Below are 24,923 nucleotides of genomic sequence, written 5' to 3' on the forward strand. Positions count from 1 at the left end.
TTTTTTGAAAAATTTAACCTGTTGTTTCCTGATGTGCAACCAATTAACAAACTCCACCATCTGACGCACTATCCAGAAATGATCAAACTGCATGGGCCACCCATTCGGTATTGGTGTATGCGGTTTGAAGCGTTTCATTACGTTATGAAACGCAGAGCTCAATTCATCGGCAACTTTATTAATATTTCAAAGTCCATAGCTTGCCATGTTCAACGTTTAAATTGTCTTAATTTGGTTGCAAATGATGCGATGTGTACAAAATCAATTTTTGGACCAGTTAAATCTGGAAAATCAAGTATATCGCTTGCTGATCTTACTGAAATGCTTCCGCTCTCTCTAAATGAGGATCTTAACTTAGATCCTTCTTTAAAGATTTCAGTCTTTAAATGGGTTAAATTTCGTGGTTTAAAATACCGGCCTGGAGGGATAATTGTTACGAAAAAACTTACGAGACGCATTCTGGTCTCCCAAAATTTGGCATCATTAGAAATGTAATTGTCCAAAATGATCAAAATGATTCAAAAATTTTCCTTCAACTATATATCCATTTTGAAAACGGTGTCTTATGAGTCCCATTACCATTCATACCTTATCGAAGAAAGACTAACAAATCAAAATATGGTTTTAAATATCACATCCTGCGCATCAGTAGAACCACTTGATTTGCTTTTAAATTGTTCTAATGATTCGAACAATTACGTAGCTCCTCGTTACATAATTTAGTTTCTAACTCTTTATTTTTGTTAATTGTCCAAAGATTTTCATTATTCCGCCAAATCCCTGCAACATTGAATCTCCGAAATACTAAAATCATACTAATTCCAATTGCTAAAAAAATGTCTCGACGTTGTGAAGAAATTAAACTGTGGATTGTAACGGAGGTAGAAGAATTTTAAAAAACGAAAGGGTTTGACGAGAACGTTACTGGGATATTGACCCTGGTAGCACACTCCCATCCATCGGTCATCCTATGGACGTCGAGATATCCTATTTAGTTCCGTCCCGTCTATGACGTAGAAAAGACTTCCTTTGGATGACCCTTTTACGATGGCTTTAGGCTATCTTCTTTTGGATGTCCTCTGGATGTACGGATTCGATCCGCTGCTACATACATTTTGAGATCCCAAATCTGACCTTTATCGTCCATCCTATGGATAGACAAAATTTACGTCTGTTAGACGTCCCTATAAATGTATCCATTGGATGAACAATGACGACGAGAACTTATGAAATTTAACCTCTCCTTTTGGCTTAAAATAATCACGCAGTACATAATAATCAGTTAACTACTGGACTCGGCTTAGAAATTTTTTTACGTTCATAATTAAAAAAGCGATACCAATTCATAAATTGTTTATTACAGAAGAGGGACCTATCATTAGACTCTAATGTACAACTATGACATGAGGAGTGGGGCCACATAATATTTTCCGTTTTTTGGATTGGTAATCGGAAATCGGATAGCTTTACATGCGATGAAATATACATCATGAAGTTGGTAATCAGAATGTAATTCAGACACTACGATTTCTTGGAAATCCCTTGAAGGAATAGGAGAAACGAAAAGACAATCTTGGATCAAATATTTTTTGGCAAGAATCGAAATTTTACCGTCCATACTTTTCAGAATATTCTTTATCAAAGCTACACTTCCGTCTTTTAAGAAAACACAGTGATTAGGACGTTTTACTCCGATTTCCCAATTTTGGAACTTCATATTCTTGAATTGAACACCTCTGAAATCAGGAAGAATTGGTCCATTTGAATGTACATGTGAACACACTACCTCTTTTGATAACACTGGAGCATAAACATCAGTCGCAATTTCTTCTATCTCCTTTACACGCCTTATCATTTGTGATAGAGGATTTGCGCTTGTTCTTATTAAGTTCTTGATCGATTGAAGCTTGTTTTCAAATGGGAACGCACTGTAGCTATCAAGGCAGCCAATTTCTTGAACATCACTTGGAAGATGGATCAAGTTGTGGATGTTATAGCTGATAAATTTTCGGCCATAAAATTGAACGCAATCCTGTACGAATTTTTTTAGAAGAATCTCTGCATAGCTAGCGTAGGTTCGACTGTTGTGCGTGTTTGTTAGTATCTTGATGGACACGTGAAATAACATGTAATGGTTATACATATCTTGGCGAAGGACTCCTTGAAGAGCGACGGGAAGGAAGTAAAGTAAATGATTTCGGTGCTCAGTAGCCTTTAAGTGTGGGAAATCGTCTAGAGTTCTAGTTTTTCTTGGAAATTCAACAGGAACGTATCTTTTTATGTAGACTAGAAAATTAGAAACTGAGATCACTTGTTCTTTTGTTAGTCTTGTTCCATCCATTTTTCCAGATATCCAGGTGCAGAGTAATTTTTTTTCAGCACCAATGCAGACATTGTGCATGTAGTCTACAGGTACCTTTTTAACAATATCAAAGGGCAATTCTTCAATTATTGATCTCCCGTTTTTGTGATGGCATGACTGCGAGCGCGTACGGAAGGATTCATCAGTACGTAGACGATCATTTACATTGGGATATGTCACCCGACCTCCATAGTTGCTTAGCACAGAGCTTCGTATCCAGACACCTTTCGTTTCACATTTGTGACAGCCATAGTATGCGTTGTGTGAAACAACACTTGTAACCAAACACCTTGCTGGAGCATCACACACGAGAGCTGCTATTTCCACTTCAAGTACTCGACCGCCATATTTCAATCCATCTTTAAGAACGACTTTGGCTTCTTCAACGAGCTCTAAAATGAACAGATTCACGTCTTCAGGCTTCTTGAATCCATGATATATTCCGATGATGATAACTTTGTCATAGCCATAAATCGAGCAAAGAATGGGCCAAAACTGGCTACCGCTACTTTTTGCTATAGGGATTCCATCAATGTGTAACACGATTTTAATTTTTGTTACCGTGTTATCGATTTTATGGTAGGACAACAAACTAAGTAAGCCATTAACTAGACCAAAATGGGCATACTGTCCAGGAGGTACGACTCGGACGTTGGGCTTATTCCTCATAGTTTTAAGAAGAGTTCGGCTATCCAGTGGTAGAAATGATAGGCCGCAGTCTAATTTCAGTCTTCGGAGGAGGTTGCTGACGTGAAATCTTGGAATGTTGCATTCAATCACCCATTCTGCTATAGAACTCTTTGTCACAGCTTCTTTTCTTTTTTCTTTTTCCAATGAGTCGTCTTCTACATCAAAAGTGTCTTCATCGTCAAGCGTGGCATCATTGACAGAATCTTGTTCGTATTCACAGCTTTCCCTTTTGTTGTCATAGTTGTCATACAGTTCAATGTAAGAATCTGTGTCACTACACCAATTGTCATCTGTTGCCTCAGCGTAATCAGAAGATGACACATTTTCAGGACTAGCAGCATTATTTGTTTCGTCAACAGCATTCGCATTGTCTTCCATGGTTGATTCATCTGCAGGATACTCCAAACAAGGTTGGACAACAACACGATCTAAATCACTGATGTTGGAATCATAAGTAGCAGATTGTGGCAGTGCTCGACAATCTTGAAACAGTTGTTCTGGTAGATAATATAAAAGAGAAAATGTAATTAAGTAAAATTACTCATAGCATTTATTCAGCAGAGAACATACCTTCCATTTCTTTAACGGCAAATTTTATTCGTCGTTGTTGCTGACGAACACCAACAACTATTTTCTTCTTTCTTGCATGGATTATTCCTAGTTTCTCATTTGTATCATCTTTCTTGCTCATCTAGTTAATTGAAAATTGTTACACTCTTTAAATTGTATTAATAGGAACCGTCATGATGGTATAATGAGGCTATATTTTAAATTTTGTTACCTTTTTAAATTTAGTATTTACTGTCAGAAATCTGTTCACATCTGGAATTTATCTTCTGCACATAATGAATTGACGTCTTCAACAGACGACGTTGCAAAGTCATGTATTATTTTCGAGTAGGCTATATGATTTAATGATTATGTAATTTAAATTTTGAAATCGAAGCTGTAATATAAAAAATATTTCATTAATTTTTTTGTTTAATTATCGTATTTCTCGTATAATATTTGAGATAATTACATCAATTGGGGATAAGTTTGAATTTTAAAATTAATCTGGCAACATGAAAATGACAATCGATCATTGGGGCAGATTCAACGTCAACGCCATTTTTCAGTCGCCATTGACCACGTCGTTGGATTTTAGTTTTGTTGGTCTCCGATTCTTTATTTGATTTCCTTATTTATTAGGCAAAATGGCTTCTAATACTATTGTATGTAATTATAATAATGTTTATCTTAATTTTTGTGTACTATTCATATTCTTCTTCCTTTATCAGAATAATGGGAAATTTTACATTGTCAATTTAATTACCCAAGAGGGTCAATATGTTGCCATCATACCAGACTTTTGGTTCTTCGATGACTCTTGCTACTACCCTAATACGGGTGGAGATATTGCTGCGTCCAAACGTAAGCAACCAGAACGTTCTTAGACTCATTACAAGTGTAGTTACAGAGGAGAATTTGGTAAAGTAATGTTTATTTTCATGTGAAGTCAGATTTGTTAACAAATCTTTTTTCAGAATCCTTCAAAGAAGCTAGGAGATGTTTACCAAGAGCGGTAGAGTTTTCTGACCTGAATACTGCCTCTGAGGCTGATGACAATATGTATGGAAGGGGTAAAAGGAAAAAAAGGCCACGTCAAGTCTACTCACCAGCTGAAGATTCAGCGAGTGAAGAAGATAACATCAGTGACACCGAGAACAACACTGTAACTCTTCCACCTGTCCCTAGAAATTTTGCTGCGAGCTTCACTAAGTCATGTAAGAAACTTTATCTCTATTGAGCTACAACATTGTTACATTATTTTTTCTTATTTCTAGTGTTACAGTCTAACAACAACTTGCAAGATTCACAAAGCCAATTTGCTACCAGTGGCTTTCTCACATCTACACAATATCCAGACGAGCAAGAAAGTCAAGTTATTAATTCATTGAATGGATCTCCAACCCAAGGCGAAATGGAAGCTGATGATAGCAATACCTTAAATCTGTCAAGCTACAATAACACTGCCGCTGCTGCTCCCTCTGTACCTGATAGATCAATCATACCATTGCTTCCGGTAAACAGTACTGTTGCTGATGCTGCCCGTGTACTCGCTACGTCATATACGCAATTGCTTCCGGATAACCGAAATGCCTTACCAACGGGCGTGTTGTCTCATTCACCATCATTGTCACCTGCTCATCGTACATCTCCACTAGCACATGTTAACCGGCGATTACCTACAAATATGGAGCATCTATCACTTCCATTGAGACAATCTCAGCAGATTCAATTGCCATCTCAGCCACAGTCTAATGATTCAAACGACAAGGAGGCAACGTTCAAACATAGAGTATTGCGTTTCCTGTGTCAAAACTTGGAAAAAACGGCTCAGTTGGAAGCAAAAATGGATATGCTGATTGCCAAATCCAATAATAATTTATCGCAATCAGTTATGGAAAATGATCAGTCTACTTTAGTGGATATGTCTGAATTGCCATTAAAGACCCGCGATGACCTTGTTGCCTATGAAAAACTTTTGGAGACAAATGCTGATCAATATTTAAAATTGGTAAAAAAACTTATATATTTATTTACTTTTCTTTAGTTATCTTAAGATTTTTTTATTGGTCTATGCAATTTTATTCTTATTTCAAAATTAATTCAACATTACTTAATAGTGTTTACCTATACGACTTGCGTTGTATATTTGTATTTCAATTTTTTGGTGGTAAATATGACACAAATTTATGTTTTTGTTTAAACTTAAGGTAAGGATGGTTAAACAAATTGGTGGCGAAACCCTTGCTGATGCTGTAAAACGTGCCTGGGAGAGGGTCCTTTCACTTGAAGTTCGAGCCGTCGTAAACTGGAGTGGAAAAAAAAGAAAGGACAAACCCCAAAAGCATAAGTTACAGGGAATGAAAGTTACTGAAGCAATTTTTAGTATGTATTTAAATAAGTTATGTTTGCTTTTAGAACTTGTTATTAACTTATTGATTTTACAGCAGGAATTCGCCATGCGAAAGAGTTTGCTCAAGTTACAGACAATGCACTTATGAAGGAGAACCGTAATGCTGTGAAGCATGCTGCAGAAACTGTACGGAATAAGACGGGAATTGTCCCACAGGAGCCTGGTTCTGACAGCAATGATGAGTAACGCGACCCAAGTAAGTTTTTGTTCACTTCTATAGATGGTTAATTAATAATTATTTAAATTTTTTTTTTCAAAGGGTCATTGGTGTAGAAGAGAATCAGCTTGTACACCTTTCCAAATTAACTGTCCATGAAAACAATCAACCAAGAAAAGTTCAAGTACCTGGCCTTGCTCAAGTTGCATTTAATGCCTCCTTCCAGGTGTCTTTTTGGTTCTCGAGTAATTATCTTAAATAATTTGTATCTATAATGTTACTGTTTATTTAATTTACTTTTATTTTACTTTGATTTATTCAGTCTCGGATTCCATATTCAAGAGGAATATGATGTTCAACGTCTATGTCGTATTGAATTGCGCAACAACGTTGATCCCGAAGAAACTGAAGGATTAGAAGAGGTAGTTGAGTTTTTCATCAAAGAGGAGGCGACATTCATCGAGAAGTAGTTGCCAATACTATCAACGATCAACACAAAATCTTCTTACGTCATACATCTGCAATTTAAGGAAACGCTTCTTGAGTTTAAGTCCATGCGCGTATTCTACCGATTTATTGTGGATTTGTTGCGTATAATTGAAATACAAACATTTAATCGAGGGTATACGGTTTCGTGAATTTTATTTAAAGGGCTATGCAAGTACAAATTAAGTCCAATTGCGACGGGATAGGGATCAAAACAAGAAGTCCAGACGACGTCTATTTGGTGATGGCTATTGGATGTCGATGTTTGGATGTCCTATGGACAATTTTTCATGACGTCCAAAGGATGTCCCAATTCCGACGTCGTACGGCGCGACATTAGGATGTCCAGCGCCCATCCTATGGCAGTCGGCTCGGACGTCCGAGTCGGACGAGTCGGATGGGTAACGGACATCCTATGGATATCAGTGTGCTACCAGGGGAAAGGTATAAATTATAAAATCTTTTCACATGAAAATAGTTATTCTAATTCTGTTTTTATTTATTTTTTTATTACTAGGGAATGAAATCGATGGAGAGTCATTACTTTTGCTCAATAACGCAGAAGTTGCTAGCATGGGCTTCAAAATTGGCCCAGCTGCCAAATTAAGAAAGTTGTTGGAGACTTTACGTGACGACGAAAGTGTAAACAAACAAGTTGTAAATAAGGATAACGAAACTGGAAGTATGGGTGGTGGTAAAAGTTTAGAAGAACCTTCTACTAGTGCTTGTACAAGTTACGAACAGGATACAACTGAAAAGGTATGAATCATGAAAATACTGCTTCTAATAACATGTAATAATTTTCTTAACCAGATACAGGAAGTTAATGTGATAGAAATCTTAAAATCGACAGAAAAAGGAAGTGTAATTGTTGCCAAGTACATAGCAAGAAATGAGGATTACATTACACATGAAGAACGGATTGAACTTGTCAACATTGTCTGTATGCGAATGGTGGAAGTGGACCCACTGAAACATTTTCCATCTACGGAAACAAAGAACCTGTATGCGGATGCTATTGTAAATAGTTTTCCCTGCCTGGCCACCAAAGTTACAGATGACAGTGGCAAATTGAATTTGAATCACGATGTATTTTACCATCCAGTAGCTGGTGGGTACATTGAAAATAGATTAAAAGAAATAAGAAGAAAAATTGAAATAAGGAAGAGGAAACCAAATGGATTGTCAAAAACAATGGATTCCGAAAAAATGCCTGATAAAAAGAAGAAAACAACAAAACTGACAAAGGGTAATGTACCCTTACGTAAACTGCCTGCTGCTGCTGAGTTCGATGAGGACGTAATGAAGTCAATGGTATTCTTTTTTTTATATATAATGCTTCATGTAAATATGTATATAGTAAATGCTTTTATGTAATCCGCTTGTCTTTTTCTCCTAACTTTATAGGTTGAATGGTTAAAGGTTAATGTTTATTCTGTAACCACCAGAGGAAAAATTCATGAATACATGGAAAAGACGTTCGAATTCCGTGATAGAGAGAGCACATTTAGATTTACGTCAGCGAGTGAAATTCTTTTGGAATATCCCCGGTTTATTGATGTTGAAGAAGGATCGCTGGTAATTATCTTTATAAATATTCTAGTTAATGATGTCATTGTACAGTATCCTGCACAAAAAGGTGAACACCGATTTGTTTTGAAAAAGCCATCTGTGGGTAGAAAATATTGACAGTTTACCTTTTTAAGGAGAGGTAGGGCGGTTTTGGCGCAAAATCATTATAAGGGGGGTTGGGTAATGTCAGTCCAGACACCTTTTTTTTTGCCCTAGGTATTAAATGTCTGGAAAAGTGTAGACTCGGTAGACTCCCCTACCCCCCGGCTAAGTAGAAAAATTTTTGCAATACAAAATAGTCTTTCCATTACTCATTATTGTCATTATCGGGTCGGGTAATCGGGTAGCATATGGAAACACAAAATTATTTTTATCAGTATGCTAGCTATTAGTTAGAAAATTGTTAGTGGCTTGTTGGATACGTTTCCGTCGGCAACGCGGGAGATCCGCGTTCTAGACTAGGATGATACAACTGATTACAAAAGTATTGCGTTCATGAAAGTAGTGTAATTGTTTGCGAATTAAATAATCATTAATCGCATATAAATACTATTTTTAAAATTTTAAATATTATATATCTCATCAAAATTTTATTTAATTTTATTAATAAGTTAGATTTGCTCTGAATACTATTAACGCAAACAAGCTTTGAACGCGGAACTCCCGCGTCGCCGACGGAAACGTATCTGATAAGCCCCTAACAATGTTTTAATTAATAGCTAGCATACTGATAAAAATAATTTTGTGTTTCCATATGCTACCCGATTACCCGACCCGGTAATGACAATAACGAGTAATGGAAAGACTATTTTGTATTGCAAAAATTGTTCTACTTAGCCGGGGGGTAGGGGAGTCTACCGAGTCTATACTTTTCCAGACATTTAATACCTAGGGCAAAAAAAAGTGTCTGGACTGACATTACCCAACAAAAAAATCATCATAAGGGGGTTATGATGATTTTGCGCCAAAACCGCCCTACCTCTTCTTTAAAAGGTAAACTATTAATATTTTCTACCCACACATGGCTTTTTCAAAATAAATCGGTGTTCACCTTTTTGTGCAAGATACTGTACGTACAACATAATCGCATATTCTTTTTCCGTCAACAGATTCTTTCTTGACTTTCATCGTAAATATCCGGACACGCATTATTCATTACAAATGCGCTTCCTTAAACGTTTTTCTACTTCCCTGACGTTGTTGGCTAAAAGGCAAAAAATAGATGTTCCCAATTCAGCTGATGGTAATGAAAAAAAAAATTTTCGCAATTAGTTAACCTATACATTACGTTTTTTTTCAGATTGTCTGAGATCACTAGCTTTGTGTTTGAAGTTGATGCCGTCCGTCTACAAAATAAAAAAAGCATCATTTGAATCAAAACTAGATCGGATGTTTCACTTCGTGAAGGTAAAGTGAAAACTGATTTACTTAACGATTCTTTGTAATTAATGGTTTTTGCTTTCTTTTGCAGCAAAACGCTTCGATTTCAGAGGCTGTGAAAGGAAAGGATGCTGTCCACCACAAACAGCCCTACCTTATTATTTTAGGATCTTTTGAGCATCCTTTGTTCTTTAACTTAGTTGAGGACCAAACTGTTATTCCACTTGGCCCAGACTGCCGGAGGGCTTTTAATATTTTGTTCGCATCCTTTTGGATTTTCAGGCTTGAATATCCAACATACCTGGATAAATTTTTTCTTTTTTTTGAGCAATTTGTGTATCAGGTATTTTTAGGAGGAGACTGTTATACCATTTCTTCTTCAAATCAAGATTTCGCCAATGTGCTTGACGATATCGCTTCAAAAAATATGTCTGGTGCTGTTGGTGATGTTTAGCATAGTTGCTTTTGAGGACGTTTGAAACATTCATCAAACTTTACCCGAGTTTTACTTAAAGTATTTCATAATGTTATGTAATTCTCGATGGAGATTTTGTGTGCTTCTTGTTTGTAATAAATATTTTCAAACTCACTCTTGTGTAACAATGATTTTTTGTCACTCAAAAAAAAATTTCATTTCAATTATTTGGTATACACTTATAGTCTCACACTTATAACACACCTATTTGCCCACTTATTACCATAAATAAGTGTACATATTTCTGTACACTTAAGCCCACTAAACACCTAAGTGGATATACACACTTAATTTTTAGTGTACCCATAGGTGTACCAGTACACTTATTAGTGTACACACACACTTATAGGTGGGGACTTTCACGAAGCCCACTAGCTAGTGGGCTTAAGTGTACAGAAAACTTTTTACTGTGTACACACCAATTCACCTAATTTCGGCTTAGTTTATTGTTGACTTTCTGCTATTTGTGGTTTACATTGTAACATAGAATGGGTTGGAAAGAGATTTCTACAACTAACCTACGTTTCCGGTTGTTTACATTCGCTTAAAGCCGAGCATTTCCAGGAACCCACAAGCCGTCCATAACATTGAGATTAGCCGTTAAAAAAAAAGAAAAAAAAAACAGCTGTGTCGGACTGCATTGGTTAAAAGAGAACGTCATGGCCAAAAGTCGGCCATAGGGCAGACAACCGGGCTGCTGGACGATTGCAACTGCAAGAACCAAATTGCATTCAAACTTCTTGGTTGGCGTGGACGTCACGCACCTTTTAAGGGACGTTCATTGCGTGTATCTTCTACGACGTGTGTTGGCTAATACGAGACGGAAATTGGAAAAAACGAGAGGATAAAGTTATGTGCCTTTACACTTTTTTCGTTCACAGTGTTGCGATTTAAACTTCTCCCAGCATTGAATGCTTATTTTGTGTGTGTGTGTGTGTGTGTGTGTGTGTGTGTGTGTGTTCGAGATAAATCATCTCGGGCTGTGCTAACAATTTGTGCGGCAGGTCCAACTTTAGAAACAAGATCGTGAATTTCATGTTGTTTCGGCTATTGAATTACTTGAGTAGTCTTGATACTCAAACCAAAAAGAAATAACATTTGGCGCCCTTCAAAGTGTCACGTATCTCCTCAAGTTTTAGAGGACGCAGCTCGTTTTACGACATAGTCAGCTGTTTCCCTTTGGATTGCACTCTGCTCGGCTTTCAGTTTTATAGTGGGGCGTGGTTTCGATGGAAACTAGCGACGGCCACGTCCTCGTTGCGTTTATAGCCTCCAACGAGCTGGACGAGTTTCTTTGCGTCCTCAAACAGCATTCCAATCTCTCGCATACATCAAACTATGGTCCCCTAGAAAAATGATAAAATTATCCGTTTATGCCCATCCTCTTTCCTCTTTTCTGTTGTTGTGTCGTTAAAATCCCACGCTTTAAAAAACGAATCACGATTGCCACTGTTATTTGCATCGATCCTTTATAAAGTCTTAACAAAGAGTAGACGCCATACCGACAGATTAGTCATTGACGTCATCCCATCACGCAGCGTCCCGCGTCTGTTGTTGCAAGCCGGTTGGTTTGTGTGTGTTATTTGAATGATGCTAAAGTGACGTTTTTTTCAAATTATAAGTTGCTAATTGCAAATGTGAAAAATACGAAGAAAAGTGAGTAAATTATTTTATCCTCTGTTGTTTGTTTGATTTATCCTCTGTTGTGACATATTTGGTCGTTTTCGATTAAAATTGCTCAGATTGGGCTGACGGACTACTGGCAGGTGACAACAGAGTTGCCAACGAGGACATCAGATCGTTGAACATCACGTGTCTTTCGCCCTTGAAGTGGAAAACTCGACGGCTAGAGGGATATCGTCACGTCATTATCCAAGGTAAGAAACGATGTCTTTTCACCATAGCATACAGAAAATGTTGTCATTGTTTCGTGATGAGGAGTTAAGAGTTGATAACCAAGTTAAAATTTTGCTTACATAATTATTCAACGTCTTGTTTCCGATCACCATTCCCCTAACGACGGGCTCGAGACGACTGTTTCCGCAGTTGTTTTGGCCTTTTTTTTCCATGCCTTTAAAAATGTAAGTCTATTAAGTCTGTTTCATACGGTAGAGGTATGTTTACGGATCGGGATTTTCAGTGGCTTAATATGGTTTTTTGCAACGACTCGACTGGTTGGTTTAAAATTTACGAAAATAGCAAAAGCTTATTTTGAATTGATTTTGAACTAATTGTGTATTCCCCACCTTTAAACTACAAAATTGAGATTTGGCTGGAACAGAACCACATAGATCTCATTAGACATTTAACCCATGGAGGGCAAGGGGAGGAGGAGAAAAAAAAAAGAAAATTGCTAGAAATAATATAGGAATTGTTGCTGATGCTTATTCAGCCAATAGGCACACGAAATGTTTACGCGAATGTAAACAAGTTGTGCAAATTTTCATTGTGCGCTAAACATGAACTGTTTCTCTACGCAGTTTTTCTTTTAATTTTGTTGTCCAGTGAAGATATAACGTTAATGTCGACGACAGACTAAAATAGGTCGTTTTTATTCTTCTGATTCTTGCAGAAATATTCCATTACCTCGTTCATATCCTTCCATTCTAAATCTCCGACGACCATTTTTGAGTCTTTCAACGAAGTACGTCGTGGATGTCCTTGGTTCAAAAAGACGTCCTTATTTTTTGGCCCTGTGAATGACCAATCTAGTCTTTAACTGCTCCAACGACTAATAAGTTCTCTCCTGCATTTCCCCCAGTGCACCAGTAAAAGAAGAATATGATAGCTTGCAAAAGCACGAAAAAAATGGTCAAACACAAGCAAACAGAAAACAAGATCGAAGCATTTTTCGCTACTGGGAAACCTTCTTTTTCAAAGATAAGTGATAAGTAAGTGAAAAATGTTCAGTAAAAGGCTCTGAACCGCCACAGCGTCGTACTTCATCAAAAGTTTTATCCACTGTCGTGTAGAAACCACTTGTTTAAGATGGCGGTTGATCGGCAGCCTCTTCAAAATAGACCCGATCGTCGAACGATTCGATTCGGTCAAAAAGCAAAGCAGCAAAGTCTTGCCAATTCTCTTCAAAAAGATGGTAAACGTCGTTTAATAAATCTTTTCTCCAAATGTAATTGATGAGTTCGTTGATTGTAATGTTGTCGCCTTGTGTCGTTTTGATCTTGTGAATCCCTGTCCACGGAGTGTGACTGTGCCATCTATTTTACAGCGTTATTCATAACAAACAACTGGCACCGGACGCGTAGGCTAATGAAAACATCACGGCCGGCAGTCTGCAGTGCCGGAGATGACCGCGGACAGCTGGACCACATAGCTCCCAGCATCAAAGTTGGACTCGAATCGACTTATAGAAGCGAATCCGATCCTTTCTCTCTGGCAACGGCAGCGACACCCCCATTTTAGTTGTTTCTCATCGACACAAAACTGTCCCTTACCCACTCGTCTATATGCTCTTAAGATCGAGAACAACATTCAGGTAGCGTCATAGCAAACCCTTACTCCTTTTTTAAATATTTAGAGCTTAGGCAGGAGGCTGCTGTCGAAACACAAGTTGTTTGCTTGCTGCTGAAGTGCTTCACTTCAGCTGGCATTTTGCCCCTCTTTCAACGCCCTCTTCAGTGATACTTTGTGGTCACGGTGGAACAGTTGATTACCGACCGCAACATCCTTATTTTCATTTAGTGACAGTGAAGCAGTGAAAATTTCAAACGGAAGATGCAGAGAAATCGAGGGAAGAACTGCTCAGTGATTAATCGTTTCTTGTTTTATCTAACAGTTTAAAAGCTAATCAAGTAAATGTTATGTACGATTGAGCGAGAGAAAAAGATTGTGCAGTGAACGCGTTGAGATTTGGTGATTAGTAACCGGTTGAAAAAACCAATATGCTAATGAAGCGCAAACATGCGGTTAGTGGGAAATCTGACGAAGACAAGTTGGCCATTGGAAGTCGTCGGAATTTCACACGATGAACGTGATCGCAATCAAAATTACTTGAAAAAGACACGGGATGAACGTTTTTCTACAGCGTTTTGCCAAAAAACTATTCCAGGAAACAGAAGTAATTACGATTTAATCGATGATGCCACTGGCGGTACGTCATTGGCTAAACGTCTAGTCTCAGTTACACGGAAATCAATCGTTTTCTATTGTTTCGCTGTTGCAGTCGTCATATCATCGTAAATAGTTTGTCCATGACAAAGTCTATGTAAAGTTTCTTCTGGCTCCCAGTTGTCATTTAGTTCCGGACGCTCGTCGATGCGTGTAGTTTGCATTTGCTTTTGCATTTTCAGATATTGCTATAGCATCCGTTACCGTTTTGTTCTTATACACCAAATTTCTTGGGCTAGTGCGTTCCACCTCATTACTTTAGAAGAGGACAGCGTTCGTCGAAGTTCTTTCTGCTAAACAAAAATGAATAAAAACTCTGGGCAAGCATCTACCACACAACCAGAAAAGACATTTAGACGTCTATTTTGTGACAATTGGTGTCAAACGGTGTTCGAGCTAACGAAAACTAATTTTAAGTAGAACATTCAGTTTCCGTTTCTAGATATTCCTTTAGATGTTCTAGAATCGTCCTCGTTTTCGTCGGGAGAAGGTCGTTTTTTTACCCTTGTTCTCTACGGCCTTTATGACGATTTAGTAATTGATCTGGATGTAGGTAAAAACTTGGAGAGTTCAATCGCCACAAACATTCAGGTGTTCACTGGAATTACAAATGAAAAAGGCGATTTCCTTTCAAAAGAAACAGCTATTTTAAATAAGAATAAGTTCACTTTCCACTACAATAAAATGGAAGTGTCTAGATTCAATAAAAATGAACTTCGAAAATCACGATTTCATAAAAAAAGAAGATAACTGGACTATATATTGTACTGTCAAATTTTGGACTTTAAAAGGAACCAAATCGTCTTAATTAGTTTTGACCCAACTTGAAGAACTATTTAAAAACAATACGCTTAGTGACGTTAACTTGAAGGTCGGAGGATGAATCTTTCATGCCCACAAGAACATTTTATCTGCAAGCAGCAAAGTATTTGCTGCCATGTTTGATCATGAAACAGCAGAGAAGTTGTCGAACAACGTAGACATTCAGGACATCGATCCCGACGTTTTCCCAGAAGTGCTTCGTTACCTGTACACTGGCCGAATGTCTTCTGGAACGCTGGACAAAATGGCTGTCGATGTTTTGGCGGTTGCCGATAAATATTTGCTAGATCAGTTGAAAGCCGAGTGTGAAAGACACTTAACCAAGAGGATGACCGCCGACAGTTGCGTGGAGTTGCTTTCACTTGCCGATCAGCCTCATCATCCAGCGGCGCATTTGAAAAAGTATGCGGTTGATTTCCTCCGGCATTCTCCTGCTCTTGTGAAAGCGACCGATGGATGGGAAAAGGCGAAACGTCGAATTGATCGAAATGCTATGTGCCTGATGCTGCTCCATGTCTATCATGATGTAAGAAGTCCTTGTATTGTCAGATGAAAGTTATAGGTAAGAACTAATCTAATTGTTGTTTGCAGTTGGGTGGGTTTTTTTTGTATTTTGCTAAAGTTGTGCTAGAGGAATAAGGAAATCGAAAATACAAAGAAAAGTGAATCAAGTATATTTCATCCGTGGTTATTAATTCACAAGTCACACAGGGAGGACGGATGAACCGATGTCGTCGGAGGCTATGGCCATTCATTTCCAACACGGATCGGCCAATGATAACGAGACAGTTACCCCGAGGCAAACAGGTGACAGATTTGTTTTTTCACTCATCTGCGTTAGAGAAAAGGGAAGGGAGAAGAAAGATATCCAAAATGGCCGACCTTTTGCTAGTCTCTACCCTTAAATCGTCAGCATTTGGAAGAGACAAAGAGTTAAGATTGCATATTCCATTTAGTTCTGGTGCTTCCCTTCGATTCTTGTTCATGTTTTCGTACTCGTCTGAGCCACTTCCCGGCCCTGTGTGTGTCATTTTTTCTACATCGTTGAACTATTTTAACACTATTTTACATTCAGGTCAACGCGGTATTTATACATGTATTCAATCAAGTTAAAGAAGATATATCAGTCGTCAACGTCACTAGACACGTAACATTGAATGATGCAGCACCACAGACGTCTGTGTTTCTACTGTGTCACGTTTATGAGAATCGTACGTAATAAAGCTGATCCATTTTTTAGCTTCTTTGATCATAATCATCAGCCTCTGTGGCCTAATGGATAAGGCACCGGCCTCCTAAGCCGGTGATTGCGAGTTCGAGTCTCGCCAGAGGTAATGATTTAATCTTCAGTTTAAGTAATTCGTATCATGTCATAGTTGGAAGCAAGTCTGAGAAATCGCACGGTAGCACTAGGCCAGAGAAGCTTGTTGATCAAGTAGCTGAAGGTGTTGCGACGCATGTTTTATTTCATATAGCTTTAAATTACTTCAATTGAGTAGCACAAAGAGAACACCAAGTTGTAAGGAGAAGATTAACGGAACAATAAACATTACTCATTGATTCGTACTCATCCCTTTACCTGTGTTCCTTTCAGATTAGCAGCAGCAGGGAATGAATCTTGAAATGGAACAGTTTCTGACATCTTCAAGATCATCAAGTGTTTGAACGGTAATCAGTTTGAAAAACGTCACCGCATACGGAGTGCCACTAACTAAAAGGTATGGAAGACTAACTCTTTCGCATTAGCAAAAATCTTGTGCTTTATTCGTGCAGAGGTGTCTGTGAGCATTAGTTTTCATTGAACAATCATTTATTCATCATCTTCGAGCGGTTTAAAGCAAAAGTATGAAGTAAAGGAAAAACTATAAATAGTCATATAGATTGTATTGATGACCGTTGGAAACGATGGTGCGTACACGATTTCTGGGCGATTGCAAAAACAGGAATCAAACAGAAAAATCTTCTAAAAAGTTATTTCAGTTTAAAATGATCGAAGACCCTACATGCTTGAGTACCGCAATGCTCTGGTGGCAAATGATATATTTGATTCTTATTGGGGCAATTCTTTAAAATAAATATCATTACGGCGTTCATCGTTTTCGCTTTGGCGTCAGCTGACTTGTACCTTTTTGCTGCTATCAACGAGGAGTCGCGTGAAATGCGTTGACATTCTTTTAAAAGAGTGGCTTTATTTCTGGATCGCTGTATGGTGAAACGATTAGGTAACCGATCGAGCGACCAGTAAATTCCATTATTCGTTTCAAAAATCACAAAATAATGTGAATACATAAGCAATCTTGCCAGGTAAGTACCAGCAAGGAGGACGGGAATTGCGACTGGGTCTAAACCAACAAAAATTGCGAATGCACTTGTCATTACCGTGTTTCCCACAAGATCTGAAACCACAGCGTTTTGCGTGAAATAATCGGGAATGTTCAATGAATCCATTGGCACTTTATGTAACTCTATTTTCGTAAAAGTCTCTGAAGCGCTTAAACGTTCAACTTGATTCAAAACTGAATCCACGCTCATGTAGCAACTATACTTGTTGTAGAAGGCTGTTGATCGGCAGCCTCATCAAAATACATTAGATCGTTGTGTGGCGATCTGATACGGTCAAAAACTAAAGCAGCAAATCCTTGGCAATTCGCACTAAGGACGTGGTAAACGTTGGTGACGCAATCTTTCCTCCAAACGTAATTGATGAGTTCGCTGATTGTTGTATTCCCACCTTGCGCTGTTTTATTATTCCTGATGCTTGTCAACGAAGTCCAACCAGTCGTCCGTTTCTTCCTTTGGTACATGTCACGAACACTCTTGAGATTCTTTGAGCGTTGAATCGTGATGCCTTCGGTGTTTTTCTCGATCGACCACCACCAATCGTTCGTTTCTATTACAATAAACGCGTGATAAAGCAGTGCGTTCGTTGCTTGCAACGAAGAAAGCGGATTGCTGTAGACGGAGGCCTTTTGGATCCTTTCTTCGGTGTCAATTAAGTTTGCCAATTTTTGGCGAAGCTCTTCATCCGTAATCAAATAGCCACCTGTAGACGGTTGATCGGCTTTAGGATCAAAGTACAATTTGCAGGTGTAGTTGCAACCAGTAGGCGCGCTTGGTGACGGTAACAGCGACATTTCCTGTTGCTGCTGGACGACTGATCGGCCCTAGGATCAAATTACAATTTGTGCGTGCGTGTGCTACCAACCGAGGCACCACTTTTGCTAAAAGACATTGTCATCCGTTGCTGCATTGGTGACGTCACACACTAGAAACAATCCCCAAAACGGGTGGTATAGTTTTCACGCTTTTCAAAACCACCATTTCAATCAACTTGAATTCCTGGACATGAAGAGAATGGAGAGCGAGAGAGTGCACGAAAGGGTTGACAGTTGAAAACTGTTCTCTTCACTTGATTCTAACTATAACTGTGGTCGTTGTCTCACACTGGGGTCGTCTTCATTGGCTATTTTAGCGAATAAACCGATGTTAAATATGTCTCTGTTATTAGCTGACAAACCGATCCCGCATCTTATATCACCTTGTTATTAGCGGCTCCAACCGCTAATAGTCAAATTTTATTAGCTGTTGGAGTCGCTAATAACAAGGCGATATCATACAAATATTCTTAGATACTTGAACCTATTTGCTGTTCCAACCGCTAATAATTTTATTGATCAACCAGAATCGTCAAGCTGTCAGAGGAACCGTAGCTTTTGATGCCCCTGAAGTTTTCCTCCAGTCTAAAAAAGACATGAAGAGCGACATATATGCGTATGCTATGGTCATGCATGAAATATTGCATGGCCATCTTCAACACCCTTGGGCGTCAGATTTTAGTGTTGGCAGTTCTGAATCAATTTCGTCTCTAATCATTGATGCCGTGAAAAATGGAAGACGACCAAAAGTTGAAGAACGTGAAGAAACTCTGACCTTGTGCACCTTATTGCAGAAGGCGTGGCACCAAGAGCCCGACCAAAGGCCAAGCGCAGAATACATTCGCATTGCGATCGAGAAATTAGTGGTAACTTTTTTGCTACATTGAGTCTCCTAAATACTATATTCATTAATTCTTTCTCAATTAGACGACTGTGGACGGGGATGACGCTGTTGGTGAAGAGGGAAAAACTGGTCCGTTTAACACCCCAACGTACTCCCCATTGAAATTGGCTGTTACCGAACAAAGAAGGCATTCCTTGCTTGTCAATCAGTCTGCGTTACCTAAACGTAGACTATTTTCAAATAGCATGTCAGAGGATAGTGTTCCACAAATTTATAGTCAAGAAATGGCAAATGCCGGAAAAACGTTTCACCCAGTTGCTAGTGCATCATCGGCTGTTGCAGTAATTTTGTGCATTATTATTTTGCTTTACAGTTTAATGATTTCTTGTTTAAAACTAGGTATTGGACAGTAACACTTCGCCCACAACACTTTCAGTATCGTTTCACCCAGTTGCTAGTGCATCTTCGACTATCGCAGTAATTTTGTCTTTGCATTATTATTTCGCTTTATAGTTTAATTATTTCTTGTTTATAACTAGGTATCGGACAGTAACACTACGCCCAGAACACTTTCAGCATCGTATGACCCAGTTGCTAGTGCATCTTCGACTATCGCAGTAATTTTGTACATTATTATTTTGCTTTACAGTTTAATTATTTCTTGTTTAAAACTAGGTATTGGACAGTAACACTTCGCCCACAACACTTTCAGTATCGTTTCACCCAGTTGCTAGTGCATCTTCGACTATCGCAGTAATTTTGTCTTTGCATTATTATTTCGCTTAACAGTTTAATTATTTCTTGTTTATAACTAGGTATCGGACAGTAACACTACGCCCAGAACACTTACAGCATCGTTTCACCCAGTTGCTAGTGCATCATCGGCTGTTGCAGTAATTTTGTTTTTCCATTATTATTTCGCTTTATAGTTTAATTATTACTTCTTTAAAACTAGATATTGGACAGTAACACTACGCCCACAACACTTACAGCATCGTATCACCCAGTTGCTAGTGCATCTTCTACTGTCGCAGTAATTTTGTTTTTCCATTATTATTTCGCTTTATAGTTTAATTATTTCTTCCTTAAAACTAGATATTGGACGGTAAAACTACGCCCACAACACTTTCAACATCGCTTCGCTCAGTGCACAGTGAATCTTCGACGATTGATGACGTAAGTTAATGACTGATACTGTTGTATACCTCTATCCCTCTAACTCACGATTTTTTTTTGTATTTTTTTCATAGGTAACCAACGATAGTCGCAGCGATCAAGAAATGATATGGCAAGGGTTCGCTTCGCGATGCATGAAGAATAAAAGCCAACTGAAACAGTTTCAAATTGAAGCATTGTGGGCATATCATTTGAAGAAAGACTGTATTGTTATACAAGCCACTGGATCCGGGAAATCAACTTGTTTCCATATCCCAGCCATGATGTTGAAAAGAAATCAGATTGGACTTATCGTTGTTCCCACCGTTGCACTCGGAGAGGACCACAAGCAGACGCTGGAAGAACTGGGGATACAGTCCGTATTTCTTAAAGCATCGTCCGACAGGAAGGAGTATCATGTTATTCTCCAGCCTACAGAAGTTGTTTCTAATCCGGAACAAGCATCAAAACCAGCTGTGGTGATAATGCTCCCAGAATTTCTTTTCGGGAATGACAATCACAAAGGCATCATCGATCGTATAGATACCAACAGAGTCAAGTTTATCACTCTAGACGAAGCTCATTTGACGTTTGAATGGGTGACGTTTCGGAAATCGTTTGGAAAACTTCAAGACCTGAAAGATACATTTACTTGCCCAATCATGGCCTTGTCGGCAACTATGAAACCAGAGCATTTATCTACAATGTGTTCTGTCGTGTTACGGAACCCCGTCCTTTTAAAGGGAACGGTAGAACGCTCCAACGTTGACATCCACATTGTACCATACCATCACAGCTCCAAGAAGGAAACGATTGAAGACGGTGTAGACGATTGGTTTGCAACAGCTAACCAGATAGTGGAGATCATCGGCGAAGAAAAAACAATCGTGTACTGCTCATTTGCTTCGGAATGTGAATTATTGAAATCCAACTTTCTTCAACTCGGAGTAAAGTGTGAAAAATACACCGGAAAAACGACAAGTGCCAAAGAAAAGATTGCCGTCTACAACAAAGTGAAAGTCGGCGACATTCAACTTCTAGTTGCCACAAAGGCCTTTGGAATGGGAATAAACTTGCCAGACATTAGACATATTTTTAATGTCGGTTTGCCGGAAAATCTATCCCTGTGGCTACAAGAATACGGCAGGACAGGTAGAGATGGAAATCAAGCTAATGCTTACATGTTAATCAACGAACACATAGACATGAAGAGATTTGTGTTTTGGATAGGCGAATCAAAATCCGACGAGGACAAATCCAAAAAAAAAGAAGAGTTGGTAGACGTTTTTCAATACATGTGCAATGCATATGCCGGGAAATGTCTGCGTACGTTTCAAAGCCAATACTTTCGAGATGATGTTGTAGCCTCCAAAGTGTCTCGTTTTTATTGTACTGGGTGCGAGATAGTCGAAAAATGTCCGCCAGAAAGCGTGAAAGAGCTGCAAATGTTATTGAAAGCATTTACTTTCTTGAAGAGAAAAGGAATCCTACAAGTTTTTGAAAACAGAATTTCAAGCTGGCTCTACGGTGATCACGAACGATGGATGAACATGTATTTTAATCAAGGAGAAGCTGAGCAAGAGGCTACATTTGGGTGTCTTTCTTCGCAAGCTAAATGCAAAGCGGAGCAAGTAGTGAAAGTCCTATTGCGTCAGGCCTTTGCCCTTGAATACTTGTCCCTGAAATTGGAAACACTACCTGGGAAGTTGTACATACTGACCAGAACCTGGGCTATCACGGATTTCGGTGTTGAAATTGGAAACCAAGATCCACCTAACATTCCGGAACCCAACAAAGTTTATGCTTGTCTAAAAGGGTATTTTTCTTTAAATTTGAATGTTTATCGTAATGACTAATTCTGATTTTCTTTATAGAGTAAAGCCTAAGCCTATTGATATCGTCAAGAATTCAAGTAAGAGGGCAAGAAAAAAAGAAGACATTTGCAGCAAACTTGAGATCCTACTGAAGGATCCTTCAAAGTGGAGCATTATTGACAATAGGGAGCAGTACACATTTATTGGATTTTTTCATGACACCTCCAAGCTTTTGTACGTGAACGATGTCACGACCATGAAGCAATCTACAGGCAGAAATTTGGAGTTCCTTTGGAATGATAACCATTTGTCAAAGGGATCGAGTTTCCCTAAGAAAACCATCTGCATTGGAGACAGGAAATACATCATTTCAAGAGCCCCTTGTAATGGGGTTAAGGTGATTATAAATTTATCTCTGATGTGAAGTACTGTACTAACTTAGCTTCGTTTACAGGTGTGTGAAGGCGATGGTACAGATGAAGAGTGTTTAACTGCTGTTTCCAACCGGAAACATGATAATCCTTGCCTAAATCATCCGGGAGCAGCTCTTCGACACACAAGTGAATGTAAAGGCTGCTTTATCTACGTCACCCCAGACGACAAAACTTCAAATGAAAGATGGCTGGGTTTCATGTCGACGGCCAATGCTGCTGCGCAACACAACCATCCAATGCCAATAGAATCGAAAATGGATTCCAAATTGAAATTGGACATAAAGAAGGCTTTGGAAGTTTATCCATCTGTTACACCTAATGCAATCAGCAATGGTTTTGGACTGGGATATTCTCCCATTGCTGCATCAAATGCCGCAGGAAACTCAAAAACCCTTTCCAACTACATATACAAGAACAAAATCAAACATGGCTCTGCATCTGCAAGTGGCCAAAATCTCATAGAAAATTTTGACAAGTATATCAAAAACAAAGTGGACAGCCAAGACACTAAGGCATGTGTAGATGAGGAACGTAACGCTCTAGTTCTAGAAATGTCATCCCCTTATTCGAGGTAAAATTCGTTTTTATTTTTCTCAAACTGATTTAATAATAATTTATTCTTAAAATAGGTTTGAGCCTTCAGATTTTGAAGGAGATTGTTTCTCGGTCTTTGCTACTCCGCAAATGCTTAATTTGTTGAAAGACGCGACATTTGTGCAGGCGGACGTAACGTTTCCTGGCATCCAGGGCTTTCCATATTTAATGAATATGGTGGCCTTTAACTTCTTCACGATGCAGTTCCAAGTTGTTGCGAGAGTATTGATGTCCCGCGTTACAACTACAGCCTACAAAACAGCAATTTCGAAAATACTACGGCTCGTCACCAACATCCATCCGGAGTTCGAGCACGGACAACACATTATTGGCTGGATATTGGATTTCAGCCTGGCGCAACGAGATGGGCTTGCTGCCAACCTGGGAGAAAATGCTTGTGCAGTGATCAGAGGGTGTGAAGTCCACTTCAAGCGAAATGTTCAGAAAATTTCTGACAAGGTGAATTCCGACACTATTTCCAAATCCGTTTTCAAGAAAATTGCTTACGTTATTCCTAATTTAACGACGGTGGAAGAAACTCAACTAGCGTTCGATGTTTTGTGCGGCAAGTTGTCTTGCGAAGACGAAGACGTCAACAATTTTCTGCTTAGTACCGTTAAACTAAGTAGTATCGATCTTCAAGAAGTAAATACTTCCCAATGGAAGAATGCGTCTCATTGGGCCGCCTGGTGGTCTAAACCCAAAGTCGCGAAAATGTTTGCGAAAAGTTTTAAAGAAATGAGCGATGAAGATTGGGCAATTTGTCCAAGGACTACCAACGCCGTTGAAGCGCAAAACAAACTATCGAATTCAAGTCATTCTTCACTCCTCATAGTAGCACTGGAACATTGGTACAGGGAAGACAAAAAGGCTTGTTTTAAAACGGTCTGTGCTTCTTTTGGAATCACCACAGGAGTGACACCGGAAAAAAGAAAAACCATGAACGAGAAAAAAAGACGAAATCGGATGAAAGTAAAGGTTACAGTGATCAACGACTGTGACGATGGTGAGCCACCAACCAGTACAGAAAAATCCAAAAGTAAAAATGAGGAAAGTACTCGTCAGAGTAAGCGTCTGAAAAAACGAAATGAAGAAACCGAGAACGTTGGTGTAAAAGGCGTGATGATGCAAATGATTGCAAAAACCATTTGGGTAAAGACAACAACGAAAAAAGGAGCTAAAACAAACCAACACGGTTGGTGTGAAGCGACAATTGAGAGGATTAACGACGAAGGAGAGTACGTTGCGAATTACAAAAAATGGAAAAATAACTCAGTGATCATACGCGACCTTTCAGCAGACACAATAAGATTCAGTGAACCAGCAACTTAAGAAGAAACGAGCAGGAAGCTCTTCTTCACATAGTTCTGCGTAGATAACATTTACGGCTACAGTTTAGTTTTCCTAATTTTGAAAGACAATTCATTTGTTGAGTTGTATATGTGTGCTCACGTTTGTTTTCTTATTTTTTTTGGAGGGAGGGGAAGTTTGTCATCGAACGGCGTTGTTTTTATTAATATGATAAATTGCTATCATAAGCATAGCAGAAAACTCTTATTCCCACAGTTCAGCTTTCTGCGTTTTCCTTGAATTAATTGACAATTCACTTCTGGGATTTCAGTTATTCTTGTATTTTATTCTTTTTAATTGGTGATTGAATAACTTTTTTCATTGTTTTCTTTTGGTTTAATTTGTTAGTGGCCTTTTTTTGCATTGTTCTCTATCATGGTGGGTCGTTTGAACTCGGAAATAAATCAATCTAGAATTTTTAATTTTGAAAGAATTATTTTTTACTATTCCACAATGGTTTCGTTAATCATTAGTTTTCAATAAAGGTATTAGCGACTCCAACAGCTAATAAATAAATTTTTTTAGCGGTTGGAACAGCAAATAGGT

At 38.6% G+C, this 24,923-nt stretch overlaps 6 protein-coding genes and 1 non-coding gene across 16 annotated transcripts; 5 read left to right on the plus strand and 2 right to left on the minus strand.

Annotated features, from left to right (window-relative positions):
* Positions 1-1,338: 1,338 nt before the first annotated feature.
* Positions 1,339-3,945, minus strand: LOC116916569. Its single transcript, XM_032921829.2, has 3 exons — positions 3,834-3,945; positions 3,623-3,743; positions 1,339-3,549 (listed from the first exon to the last, which is right to left on the minus strand). Exons 2-3 carry the CDS (start codon positions 3,741-3,743, stop codon positions 1,397-1,399), a joined length of 2,274 nt encoding a protein of 757 aa, XP_032777720.2. The 5' UTR covers positions 3,834-3,945; the 3' UTR covers positions 1,339-1,396.
* Positions 3,946-4,128: 183 nt separating this feature from the next.
* LOC116916011 lies at positions 4,129-6,792 on the plus strand. Of its 4 annotated transcripts, none has more exons than XM_045174244.1 (8): positions 4,129-4,266; positions 4,333-4,465; positions 4,579-4,818; positions 4,879-5,612; positions 5,812-5,986; positions 6,049-6,210; positions 6,274-6,416; positions 6,494-6,792. In XM_045174244.1, the coding sequence occupies exons 1-6, from the start codon at positions 4,249-4,251 to the stop codon at positions 6,198-6,200; spliced, it is 1,452 nt and encodes a 483-aa protein (XP_045030179.1). In that variant the 5' UTR covers positions 4,129-4,248; the 3' UTR covers positions 6,201-6,210; positions 6,274-6,416; positions 6,494-6,792. The 4 variants fall into 4 exon arrangements, with proteins under 4 accessions (XP_045030179.1, XP_045030180.1, XP_045030181.1 ...); XM_045174245.1 differs by having other exon boundaries at positions 6,274-6,397; XM_045174246.1 differs by having other exon boundaries at positions 6,052-6,210.
* A 408-nt stretch (positions 6,793-7,200) lies between these two features.
* Positions 7,201-10,198, plus strand: LOC116918031. Its single transcript, XM_032923688.2, has 6 exons — positions 7,201-7,416; positions 7,471-7,971; positions 8,065-8,235; positions 9,339-9,472; positions 9,530-9,636; positions 9,701-10,198. The coding sequence occupies exons 1-4, from the start codon at positions 7,231-7,233 to the stop codon at positions 9,348-9,350; spliced, it is 870 nt and encodes a 289-aa protein (XP_032779579.2). The 5' UTR covers positions 7,201-7,230; the 3' UTR covers positions 9,351-9,472; positions 9,530-9,636; positions 9,701-10,198.
* A 351-nt stretch (positions 10,199-10,549) lies between these two features.
* On the plus strand, positions 10,550-24,799 carry LOC116916940. 7 transcript variants are annotated; one of them, XM_045174242.1, is made up of 15 exons: positions 10,550-11,740; positions 11,827-11,961; positions 16,626-16,749; positions 18,714-19,052; positions 19,114-19,371; positions 19,430-19,507; positions 19,570-19,647; positions 19,706-19,783; positions 19,846-19,923; positions 19,986-20,063; positions 20,126-20,206; positions 20,281-22,001; positions 22,060-22,396; positions 22,454-23,004; positions 23,063-24,799. In XM_045174242.1, exons 4-15 carry the CDS (start codon positions 18,783-18,785, stop codon positions 24,357-24,359), a joined length of 4,905 nt encoding a protein of 1,634 aa, XP_045030177.1. In that variant the 5' UTR covers positions 10,550-11,740; positions 11,827-11,961; positions 16,626-16,749; positions 18,714-18,782; the 3' UTR covers positions 24,360-24,799. The 7 variants fall into 7 exon arrangements, 2 of the variants coding, with proteins under 2 accessions (XP_045030177.1, XP_045030178.1); XM_045174243.1 differs by lacking the exons at positions 10,550-11,740; positions 11,827-11,961 and adding an exon at positions 15,851-16,362; XR_006647019.1 differs by lacking the exons at positions 16,626-16,749; positions 18,714-19,052; positions 19,114-19,371; ... (8 more) ...; positions 22,454-23,004; positions 23,063-24,799 and adding exons at positions 12,657-12,975; positions 13,073-13,178; positions 13,311-13,946 and having other exon boundaries at positions 10,719-11,740.
* On the plus strand, positions 14,003-15,705 carry LOC116934581 (speckle-type POZ protein B). The gene is given in 3 exon segments (XM_045174449.1): positions 14,003-14,192; positions 14,652-14,762; positions 15,022-15,705. Coding segments are annotated over 3 exon segments (864 nt in total). The 3' UTR covers positions 15,585-15,705.
* Positions 16,293-16,365, plus strand: Trnar-ccu. The gene has a single exon. It is a non-coding gene; the product is annotated as a tRNA-Arg (tRNA).
* LOC123472545 lies at positions 16,899-18,672 on the minus strand. Its single transcript, XM_045174250.1, has one exon. The coding sequence runs from the start codon at positions 18,163-18,165 to the stop codon at positions 17,560-17,562; it is 606 nt and encodes a 201-aa protein (XP_045030185.1). The 5' UTR covers positions 18,166-18,672; the 3' UTR covers positions 16,899-17,559.
* Positions 24,800-24,923: the final 124 nt, after the last annotated feature.

This window comes from Daphnia magna, linkage group LG5 (assembly GCF_020631705.1).
Source record: "Daphnia magna isolate NIES linkage group LG5, ASM2063170v1.1, whole genome shotgun sequence".
Taxonomy (NCBI): Eukaryota; Metazoa; Arthropoda; class Branchiopoda; order Diplostraca; family Daphniidae; genus Daphnia; species Daphnia magna.

What these genes read in the sequence shown, in the direction of transcription:
- LOC116916569 (XM_032921829.2), bottom strand. Translation starts at nt 3,743, where the DNA reads ATGAGCAAGAAAGATGATACAAATGAGAAACTAGGAATAATCCATGCA. An exon ending in TGCCGTTAAAGAAATGGAAG is followed by an intron (nt 3,550 to 3,622) that starts GTATGTTCTCTG and finishes ATTATCTACCAG; the next exon opens with AACAACTGTTTCAAGATTGT.
- LOC123472545 (XM_045174250.1), bottom strand. Translation starts at nt 18,165, where the DNA reads ATGTCGCTGTTACCGTCACCAAGCGCGCCTACTGGTTGCAACTACACC.
- LOC116916940 (XM_045174242.1), top strand. Translation starts at nt 18,783, where the DNA reads ATGAAGAGCGACATATATGCGTATGCTATGGTCATGCATGAAATATTG. An exon ending in AATCTTCGACGATTGATGAC is followed by an intron (nt 20,207 to 20,280) that starts GTAAGTTAATGA and finishes TTTTTTTCATAG; the next exon opens with GTAACCAACGATAGTCGCAG. An exon ending in ATGTCATCCCCTTATTCGAG is followed by an intron (nt 23,005 to 23,062) that starts GTAAAATTCGTT and finishes TTCTTAAAATAG; the next exon opens with GTTTGAGCCTTCAGATTTTG.
- LOC116916011 (XM_045174244.1), top strand. An exon ending in AGATATTGCTGCGTCCAAAC is followed by an intron (nt 4,466 to 4,578) that starts GTAAGCAACCAG and finishes ATCTTTTTTCAG; the next exon opens with AATCCTTCAAAGAAGCTAGG. An exon ending in CTGATCAATATTTAAAATTG is followed by an intron (nt 5,613 to 5,811) that starts GTAAAAAAACTT and finishes TTTAAACTTAAG; the next exon opens with GTAAGGATGGTTAAACAAAT.
- LOC116918031 (XM_032923688.2), top strand. Translation starts at nt 7,231, where the DNA reads ATGGGCTTCAAAATTGGCCCAGCTGCCAAATTAAGAAAGTTGTTGGAG. An exon ending in AACAGGATACAACTGAAAAG is followed by an intron (nt 7,417 to 7,470) that starts GTATGAATCATG and finishes TTTCTTAACCAG; the next exon opens with ATACAGGAAGTTAATGTGAT. An exon ending in AGGACGTAATGAAGTCAATG is followed by an intron (nt 7,972 to 8,064) that starts GTATTCTTTTTT and finishes CTAACTTTATAG; the next exon opens with GTTGAATGGTTAAAGGTTAA.